This window comes from Capsicum annuum, unplaced genomic scaffold (genome assembly GCF_002878395.1).
Source record: "Capsicum annuum cultivar UCD-10X-F1 unplaced genomic scaffold, UCD10Xv1.1 ctg4400, whole genome shotgun sequence".
Lineage (NCBI taxonomy): Eukaryota > Viridiplantae > Streptophyta > Magnoliopsida > Solanales > Solanaceae > Capsicum > Capsicum annuum.
In genome coordinates, this window is record NW_025851515.1 from 1 (window position 1) to 11,136 (window position 11,136).

The 11,136-nt window shown below is 34.4% G+C and overlaps 1 protein-coding gene across 3 annotated transcripts; it reads right to left on the bottom strand.

Annotated features, from left to right (window-relative positions):
- Positions 1-12: 12 nt before the first annotated feature.
- Positions 13-10,868, bottom strand: LOC124892127 (putative late blight resistance protein homolog R1B-16). 3 transcript variants are annotated; one of them, XM_047403541.1, is made up of 3 exons: positions 9,611-10,868; positions 3,281-3,313; positions 13-2,914 (listed from the first exon to the last, which is right to left on the bottom strand). In XM_047403541.1, exon 3 carries the CDS (start codon positions 2,866-2,868, stop codon positions 52-54), a length of 2,817 nt encoding a protein of 938 aa, XP_047259497.1. In that variant the 5' UTR covers positions 2,869-2,914; positions 3,281-3,313; positions 9,611-10,868; the 3' UTR covers positions 13-51. The 3 variants fall into 3 exon arrangements, with proteins under 3 accessions (XP_047259497.1, XP_047259499.1, XP_047259498.1); XM_047403543.1 differs by lacking the exon at positions 9,611-10,868 and adding an exon at positions 9,460-9,571; XM_047403542.1 differs by lacking the exon at positions 3,281-3,313.
- Positions 10,869-11,136: the final 268 nt, after the last annotated feature.

Here is an 11,136-nt window from a genome sequence, read left to right on the forward strand (position 1 = left end):
AAGGGATATTCTTGTTAATTTCTCCTATATTTTAACCAAATTTTGTCAAGGTTATTTTTGTGAAAGAATATGGGGCAAAGCTAAATAACTTTTGTGTACGATTTGACTTGTATAAACGAGAAACAGAGTGTGACCCCTGATAAATGCTATATACTTACGTAAATCAGAGATACGAACGTCCACGGGGTTGTTTCCGAGCTCTTCTTGTTCTTGTTGAATTCTTGCAGCAGATTCCCCAAGTTCGGGAAGACACCTTGATAACTCAATCAGTTGTAGTGTGTGGATTTCTGCAAACTCAATGGGTATCTCTTTTAAACTACTGCATTCTTTAAGCACGAGGCGCTCAAGGACAGGAAAATTGTCATTTGTGGCTTTCCAGAACTTGACGTCATTATCTTCAATTGACAAAAGCTTCAATCGAGTAAATCCCTTAACATTTGGACGCCATTCTTCACCACAACAAGCAGCATTCATCAGCTTCAGCACCTCAAGGTTAGGCAACTCAGCTATGATGTCCAAGTACGACCAACTTATATAAGTGTCTCCCAACTTCAGCTTCTTGAGCATTGCTGGAAAAGCTTTTGCACTTGCTGGAAAATGGGAAAAGAAAAATATCAAACTCAATGTTTCAAGTTGCTGCAGATGGACAAGATTGTTGAGAATCCCAGAGTCCCGAATACTCATAGAGACAGTCTCATATCCACGGATTCCTAATTCTTTGACATTCTGAATACCCAAAATAACCTCGTTCGTGCAACAATCCGAAGACAAGTAAGAAATAGTTTGTATGTTTGAAAAACCCATGTGACTCCCTTTGTCCGCAGATATGCTTGGGGGATTTGGCAGATAAAATTCGGGCAGTTTCAGATGCCTTAATTGCATTAGTCCCCAAATTTCCTCAGGAAAAGTTATTTTAACTGATTGCATAGGCCCTCGAACAATGAATGTCTGCAGATTCCATAACCTACAAATTACTGGAGGTATGTCTAAATTCTCAAGGCAGAACAATGATAGGTACCTCAACCAAATGAGGCTTAGTATCTGTAGAGGGAAATTATCAATCTCTTCATGTCTCAACTCCAAAACTTTGAGTAATTTGAAATGAATAAGCTCTGGTTTGAGAACATAAATTGGAACATTAAGACCAAAAGAGAAAATAGAATGGGTTCGTTTCAAAAGATCGTTGTTGTTGAGACCAAAAGAGAAATGTCTCAACTGACGATGTACAGGGGTAAGAAGAACCCTATAAAAACCAAAGGGACAATAATCACCAGTCACGCGTTTAAAGGGCTGCATTTTTTGCATAGTGAGATATCGACATTCTGAATATGAGTAAACAAGCACAATGTCGTTCATGATAAATATGTTCTCCCTTTGAATTTCTCTAACGCACAGGTCATATATTAGATCATGAACCTTACATGATCTAATTTTTGTTCCATCTAAACTTTTCTTGCAGACGAGGATTAGACATCTATCGACAAGCTCTTGCAAACACTTCTCAGCCTCTCCTTCCAAATCATTTTCCAACTTCAGGAACCCCTCAGCCATCCATGATCTCATCAATTTCTTCACTGGAATATCACTGTCTTCTGGAAAAATCCCGAAATGCAGAAGACATGCTTTTAGATCGCTAGTCAAGTGATTGTAACTCAATCTAAGCACACGTGAACATCGTTCATCAGGATCATTTGTGACAAATGACTTGACATCTTTCGCAACACTTCTCCAATCTTCTATTTCCCTTTTAGATTTGAGAAGTCCAGCAACCACGACAATAGTTAGTGGTAACCCGTGACATTCAGCTGCGATTTGCTTTCCAACAGTCTCGAACTCATATGGTAATGCTTCACTTGAAAATGCTGCACTTTTGAAAAGATTCCAACTCTCATATTGATCCATGAAGCTCATCCGCAAAGAAAGACTCTCTATACCAGCATAACAAGCTACCTCATCGTTACGGGTAGTCAACAATATTCGACTCCCTGCATTGTCTTCAGTTGGCAAGCATCGTCTCACGCCATCCCACACTTCACAACTCCAAATATCATCCAAGACAATAAAGTACCTCTTTCTCTTTAAACTTTTCTGCAGCATGTCTGCTAGCTCTGCTTCACCTTTAGACTTAACCGTGTCATCCATAATCAATTGCAGGAGGCTCAGCAAAATTTCCTTTATGTTGTGCTGTTGAGATACCGTAGCCCAGGCACGAACATCAAAACGGCGTAGAATTGATTCATGATTGTAAACTTCTTTCGCTAAGGTTGTTTTACCTATGCCTCCCATCCCGACAATCGGGATGACTTTGGGTTCACCAGAGTAGCTTCCTTTCAGATCTTCTAACAAGCGTTCCTTTTGATCATCACGTCCAACCATATTATTGTTAACATTAACAATATCATTTGCTGAACTTGAAAAATCATGAACCAATGATTCCTTTGATACTTGTTTGCCTTTATCTTGAATCTTTGTTAACTCTTTCCAGACATGATCAATGTCCTTTGCTAATTGTTGAAGGCATTTACGAAACTTTTGGCGTGTCCATATATTCGAGATTCCTTTGAAAAATCTTGAGCCAATGATTCCTATGATGCTTTTCTCTTCTCCCAGTACAGTTTCTGTTAGTCTCAGTTGAATTGTGTATTCAACAGCACTTGCAACTTCTTTTATCTCTACTTCAAAATCTGTAATTTCTCCAAAAACATTGTTTTTCTCAAAGTTCTTGACAAATACTTCCAGGGAACTAACTTTTTCACGAAGAGCGCAAAGTTCTTCTCTGTGATCACATATTAGAGATTGCATAGGCGAATTGGATGTCAAGAGCGATTCTATTGTTCTCATAAGAGAAGCCACACTTGCATGAGCCATATCTACTGTATTCTCGTTTCTTTCCTTTGCACTTATGACCTGAAAGCTGCAGGTTGCAAGAGGTCAACGGTATTACAAATAACGAGATACGCAGATTTGCTGAAAAGGCATGCATAAGATCAGGTAATGTATTTGCCTTAATCATAGAAAACATAGGGTAAAAATATCTCCCAGTACGCAAAAAAGAATGTGCTTCAAAACTCTGATTTGCTTACTTAGGTATTTTCTATGTTGCTGGGACTCTTTTAAGAAGTTGTCACACCCATGCCAGATCCTTAAGAAAGTGCTCAACTTTTGAAGGATCCAACACGTAATCAACGTTATTTTTTAGGAGTTTGATCAATATAACTATACATAGTACAAAGAGCTATAAAACTTTAATTAAATGAGAGAGTAATTAAGGGAAACTAACCTTTCAATGGAAGATCATACAACTTCAAAATCACTGCAAGAAATATTTGAGAAAAGGATAGAAGAAATCACAGTATTATGAGTAACAATAAACAAATGTGTACAGAACAAAAGATGGAGTGTAACAACCCGCATTTCGGGCTAGAATGCAAACCGTTATTCCTACGCGTAATAGTTCCAAATGCCAATAAATCCTATGCAAATTTAGTGTGTTAATCAATTATGTAGTGTGGTAATCTAGTTGGTCATGAATTGAGATCATAGAGGTCCCTTAACTCAAAGGCGAGTTGAAAGCCTTCCCATCGATTGAGTTTTTGTGAGCGTTTAAACTTGGGTCAATTTTCATCGACCATAACTTTTTGTATATATCGAATTAGGGGGACTACTATATATCAAATGAAGGGTATTTGAGTCCTATTTCCAACACCACTAGTTTTGTCTTAATCCAATATCGGAGTAGAAAGTTATGCTTATTTTACTTTGAAGTGTCTGTCTGCCAAAATGTGACGACGAGGCTGACGATCTATCAACTACGTGACGGCCCATCATCCCTAGTCGTCAACCTAGGGAATAAAGTGGTAAAATCCATCCCAAAAGTGACGACCTAGGTGACGGCCTATCAGCTAAGTGACGGCCCATCAACCTTGGTCATCAACTGATGAAGTTCTGCAACATTTTTTGATTTTCTTAGGGGTATTGTGGTCTTTTCCTCACTCCAAAAACCTTTCCCACAAATTTAATTACACTCTAAATGTTATTAATCAATCATTATCAGTTATACAATATCAAAATTCTCTCTTCACTCATCAAATACAAGATCAAACTAGGGTTTCCTCCAAGAACAAGAAATAAAAAAAAATCAATCCTTAAGTCCAAGATTTCCAAGGAACAAATCAAGATTCGAGTTCTGCTCTTTAAACTAAGGTTTAAAGGTATGAAATCATGTATTTACAAAGAGTTTTGAATTTATATTTACAATTATGCATTGTGAACCCTTTCGATGATAATATTTTTATCTTGAGGCCTTACCCCTTAAACTCAATTTTGTTTATATATATATATATATATATATATATATATATATGTTGGAAAGAAAGAACAGAACTTAATCTGTATAAAGAAAAAATAGAACTTGAACCAAGAAGAGAAAGAGTAGAAAAGTTGTGTTCTTTTTCATAGCTTATTGAAATGATCACTGCCACATTTATACATAAAATCATAACTGAAAAAACATAATTAAAGGAGTAAAATAAGTTATCATATCTCTAACATTATTGTCTAAAGATCATCAACTATTATAAAATCAGATTATGCATGATTGCAGCCTTATTTTCCTAAACTTAATCCAACTTTAAAGCTGTAAGCTGAATTTCAGTAGCTAGTACAGCTAATCTGTAGCTCTTGAGGCACTAATATTAACACTCCTCCTTAACTGCTGTAACACCAAGTCTATCTATGAGAAACTTGAATCTTGCATTAGGTAGAGACTTAGTTAAAATGTCAGCATTCTAAAAAACAGTTCTACAGTGCAGCATGATTATGTTTCTATTCTTTTGCATCTCCCTCAAGAAATAAAACTTGATCTTGAAATGTTTTGTCTTTCCATGAGAAACAGGATTATTTGCAATTGAAATTGCAACTTCATTATCCACAAGGATTTCAGTAGTCTTCTTTTGTTCCATGTACAAATTTGTCAGCAGCTTCCGAATCCAAAGAGCTTGATTCATAGCTAAAGTATTACCATTTAAATATGGTGTTTTTTGAGGTCCTCCTACGTCCTTGTTAACAACTTGCATCTTATTCTTTGTCCTGATGAATTTTGAAACGAAAGCCTTGTTTTCTTTCCATGCCGACAAGCTTCACAAGTAGGCAATTTTTTTCAAGGATCGGGAGACCTTCTGCTAGTTGATTTTATTTCATAAAGAGTATGGAATCATGATGATAATGTTCGAGTCTTTTGTTGCATAACTTGGAATCATTTTCAAACCTGACAATTGTTGCTTGCTCATCGTCCAATAGATTCAAGGAAAAACTCCTTCCACTCATCTTGACCTTGAACATCTCCTGATTAACAGAATCCTTGATGACACATGCTTTTTCTTCAAACAACACTTTGAAACCATTTTCAAGTAGCTTCCCAACTCTTAAGAGGTTTTGATCAAGATCAGGAACAAAGAAAACATTAGTTATAAGTTTCAAACCTATAGGGCTTTGAATTGTAATTGTTCCTTTGCCTTTTGTGTCAAGATATTCTCCATTACCAATTTTGACTTTGGAAATAACAGATCTATCTAGTTCTTTAAAGAGCTGTTGATCACTGGTCATATGATTTGTGCATCCGCTATCAATCAACCAATTTTTAGAAGTGTTTTTGCTAGTAAAACAAGTTGCTACAAACAATTTGTCCTCTTCATATTGATTTACAGCAGCCTTGGCTTCTTCTTGTTGCGTTTGTGACTTACATACCCTCTCCACATGGCCAAGTTGACCACATTTGTTGCACTTGACATCTGGTCTCCACCAACATTTCTGTTGAGAATGATTTGTCTTTTTGCAAAGAGGGCATGGATTACTTCCTCCCTAATTGTTGTAATTATTTCCTTGCATCTGGTTCTTTTTGTTTCCCTTGTATAACTCATTTTGTGATTTATCTTGAAAAGCATCTTCAACAGAACCTTCTTTCCTCATTAGTCTCCTTTGCTCCAATGCCTGCAAAGCATTAACAAGTTCTGCCAAGGTAATGCTTGACAGATCCTTAGAATTCTCTAAAGAAGAGATTGTGGCTTCATATTTCTCAGGAAGTGTGACAAGAATTTTTTGAACAATTCTTTCACCAGTAAAATCTTTACCAAACAATCTCACCTTGTTGGCTAAGTCAAGTAGTTGATCTACATAATCTTTTATTGTTTCTGATTCTTTCATTCTCTTCATTTTGAATTCTCGAATCAGATTCATCACTTGTATATTTTGAACTCTTTCATTTCCTTGGTATTCCTTTTCAAGATACTCTCAAATTTCTGTAGTACACTTCATTTGCATAATTTTGGTAAGAATTGAAGGAGATACCGCAGAGAAAAGGCATGTTTTGGCTTTGGCTTTCCTTATCTTTCTCTCCTTGTGATGTCTCATTTGATTCATTGTTGGATTATCTCCAAGAGGAGTTACTTCATAGTCCTACTGCTTCCCATAGATCTAGTGCTTCAACATGAACCATCATTCTAATCGCCCAAGCTTAATAATTCTCACCATTGAAGACGGGTGGAATTAGAAAGCTTGTTTCAGAATTCATTTTCTATAAACTATTTAAGATAATAGTTTAAAGAATGGTTATAACTTGTGTTTTTTATTTACTTTCCTCACAGGTCCCTCAAGATAAAAATGCTCTTGATACCAATTTTTTGGAAAGAAAGAACAGAACTTAATCTGTATAAAGAAAAAAAAAACAGAACTTGAACCAAGAAGAGAAAGAGCAGAAAAGTTGTGTTCTTTTTCATTGCTTATTGAAATGATCACTTCCACATTTATACATAAAATCATAACTGAAAAACATAAATAAAGGAGTAAAATAAGCTATCATATCTCTAACATTATTGCCTAAAGATAAAAAACTATTATAAAATCAGATTATGCATGATTGCAACCTTATTTTCCTAAACTTAATCCACCTTGAAAGCTGTAAACTAAATTTCAGCAGCTAGTACAGCTAATTTACAGCTCTTGAGCCACTAATCTCAACAATATATAAATATATATATGCATGCCTGTGGTTTGATGTTTGAGATTTGAATTGAGAGCAAGAAGAATTATAATCCCTCTCTTGTTATAAACCCCCTTGTTTTTATATGTTATGAATTATTCAATCTCATTCTGAGAAGTATGTTACAAATGTCTTTACAGTTGTTTAAGACTTGATATTAATTATGAATTGAAGAAAGGGTGTTTCTTGTTTATATAAAGGAGAAGTGATGATTTTAAAGAGTTGCATGTTTTTTAACAAAATACTTGACCACTACATGTTTGATGAAATGTTGAAAAGAGATAATCTTTGCATAGTTTGAAATATGTTTTGAAAACAAGAACTCTCTTGCATTGTTTGATTGATTTGGTGGTCTGAATATTATTTTTCTTGAAAAGATTTTTAATTTAACAATGTATGGCTGCGAAATATGACTTGCAAGTCTTGATATGATGATACCAAAATAGATAATGCCAGAATAGACTTATAACAGAATAGAAGTCGGATTTTATTCAGATTTTCAGAATTTGAGTTCTTAAATATGCATGTTCAGAAAAGGTTAAGAATGGGCTTAAGAGATGTTAGGAGGTTACCCGAAGAAGGCACGAGTTCAGATAACTCATTGCCTAAAATCGTGTTTTAGCGATACGGGTTATTTGGTCCCCAAGAGGGATTATACGCCGTCCTAGTGCCCTGTGGCATATCAGACTCATAAACTCCAACTCTTGCAGCAAACTTGGGTTGGGAGCTTACCCGCCGAGTCAATGGCGGATTCTATATAGCCCGTGGAATATCAGACTTGTAGGGTGTATCACCTAGCTCAAAACTAACACAAAGATGTTGAGTTGACTTACAAAACTGTTTTTAAAGGCCTATTTACTATGCCCATGGATTTTCAAATGGTTTTATGATGATGTATTTTTTTTCATGCAATGCTCTCACTTACTTTATGTATCAGTATTTTTGTTTTTAGATAGTCCTGCGTACCAGTACATATGTATTGACCCCCTTTATCTATGGATCTGAGGCACAGTCTAGAGGTCCCGTCCAGCAATAGGCTTGAATGCGCAGAAGTTGCAGTTGGTGAGCTTTCTCTATTTTGGAAGGTCTAATTTTCAGATTTTGTTGTTTTCTTCTGTTATGATCTACTGGTGACCTTGTCCTAGTTTTAGATAAGATATTGGTCCCTATGTATTAGAGATTTCGTAGACTGTTGATAGATGTTGTTAGAAGTTATGGAATTCCATTTTGAATTATTCCTTTGAATTATATTATTTGACCATGATTCCGTATCGATATGTAATTCCGTATTGTCTTTTATAGCATGTGAACACGTGTATGATATCCAGAAAGTGAAGGGAGCTCGGGCCTTCATGGCTCGGGAGGCTCGTCGCGGCCAGGGTCTCAGTTCGTGTCGTGACATGGAGTACCTAACCAAGATAAAATTTGAGTGGCTAAGAAATGATATCTGCAGAATTTATCAGCCCAAACAGTCCCTTAACTTTTAATAGTTGGTTCACTTAGGTTCCTACAATGTAATGTGGAACATAAATGGTCCTTTATCTTTGAAATCTGGGGAGAGTAGAGCGTACACAAACCTTACAACTATCTCAGAGGTGGAAAGGATGGTTCCGATAGACCCTTGGCAAAAGATATACAGTTCAAAGAAATTGAGAAATAGATAACCCTTATTTAAAATATAGAGAAATTACATCTCCTTGGAAGCAAGAGGATAATACTAAAACATAGTATTGCAACGGTAAAATTTAAAGTTTAAACAGTAAGAACTATGATGAAATCTTGAACTTCAATCCTTCTAGCTATATTCCGAAATGAAATTTCAGTAATTGCTTTTAAAACTAAAACAAGAGAATCACAAGCTCAAAGTTGAGTTGAGAATTTTCCTACCGATCGAGTTCTAGTCGACGTTCTAACTTGGGTCAACTTTCAACGATTATTAATCCTAGTATATAATGAGTTAACTGGCTTACTACCTACCAAATTAAAGGTTTTTGAGTCTTCTTTCCAAGAAAAAAGTTATGGACATTTTAGTGAGGCATCTAAAGTGCGCATTAGGTTGCGCAGGGCAGAGCTCAAGCCAGGAGATCACTGGTTTGCCTCCACGTTGGGCTGCGCGGTGTGGAGCATACCTCTCCACTATAAAAGTAAATTAGGGGTAAACTTGTCTTTTCACTCAATGTAACTATCCCAACCCGTTTTATAACCCTAAAGTCGTCCTAAACTAGGAGAAATCTTAAAATCCCTCATACAAGGCATTTATTTCAAGTTATTCGTATTTTCTAAATGGTGGATTGAGACTAAGGTTGAATTTTCATGAAATCATGTTATTGAATCCTCTCTTTTACAAACTGTTTTCTAAATTTTTGTGTTCACTCAACTAATAGTTATTAGATTAGAAAGATGAGTAATTAAGAAAAACTAATCTTTCAATAGTTGGAATTTGGGAAGAAGCAACTGATCTTTGCAATAATATATACTATGAGAAAAGAACATAAAAACATAAATATGAGTATATGAAAATAAAGATAATAGTAGCAAGTAATCAAGATTAAAATCAATAGAAATATGTCATACCTCTCCGAGTGACTTAGATGGTATTAATTTTTATATTGATAACAAAGTGTTGGCTTCTGATAAATTGGGATGATAACTTCAAGTATTGTTGAATGAAACAACACATCAATTATATTTTGTAGATAGATAGTCATTAAAAGATGATTATAATTATAATATTTTTGTTGTCATGTACTTTTTATTAATGCTATATTTTGCTTTCTTTATTAGTTGTCATATTGTTTTCTATTTTTTATAACTAATTTTTTTTTTTTTAATTACATTTAAGCAAGGGTCTTCGAAAACGATCTAGGACCAATATCTTCATACACTTGATTTTTCTCACATCTCATTTATGGAATTATGTAGAGATATAGCTATTGATATATTAAAGAAAACACTTGGCCAATTTGCTGTAACAATCACAATTTTTTATGTACATATTAGCTGTCGGCAACTAATACATTGTGCACTAATCAATAAACAAATAATAAATCTCCAGCTTAGGAAACAAATAGTGGAGTATTTTTTTTCTTAAAAAAGGAAAAGTTTTTGTCCCATACAGTGAATAATACTATGACTTAATTATCAAGACTATCTTTAATTTGCAAAACAAAAATATTTTAATTTTTTAATAGGAAAAGGCTCAAATATGCCACTGAACTATCAGAAATGGCTCATTTATGTCATCCGTTAAAAGTTGAGTTCATTTATGCCATCGCCGTTGCAAAACTAGCTTATTCATGCAATTACTTTTTAACAGCCGGTTTTTAAAATCAGCCTTGTCATGTGGCAGCTTATTAGAGGGTCACACCATTTTTTTAATTATTATTTTAAAAAAAATTAATTTTCTTTTTAATTTTTTTTTGATCCATTAAAAAGAATTCATCCAATTTTTTGATCCATTAAAAATTTATTTGATTTATGCTTTTAAAATTTGATTAATTTTTCATGATCAAACAAATATTTAAAGAATTTTTTTTTAAATCTACTACTAAATTTATAACCAAACGCTATTCTAATCAAGCATATAGTATGTCTTAGCATACATGAAATATTTTGTCAGCTGAATGTAAGTAACTTTTTAGTTTTTTATATTTTTATTAAGCATAGAATGACATCATCAGCATCAGGGGCGGCTCAAGAAAATTTATGGCCTAAGACAAAAATCAAATGGAGGTCTTGCATTTTATTTTTTTGTATAAAATTTTTATTTTTTTCTATAAATAGCATTTAATATATTTCTTAAAATTTGTAATTTATTATTATTAAACAAAAATAGGCCCCTCAAATTTTGGGGTCTTAGGCGGCCGCCTTTTCTTCTAAAGGGTTAAGCCGCCCCTAATCAGCATTCAACATTTGTACGTAACACTTTATGCATCATCATTTATCATTGCAAAAACAGGAAAGCGACAACATGCCGACATATATAATATACGTAGAGTTGGCAAAATGAGAAGCTAACTATTAATAATATTTGATGTTTATATATCCCTTCAGTTTCAACTGAAAAATGACAAAAGCTTTAGTTAACGTGAATCTTTTAA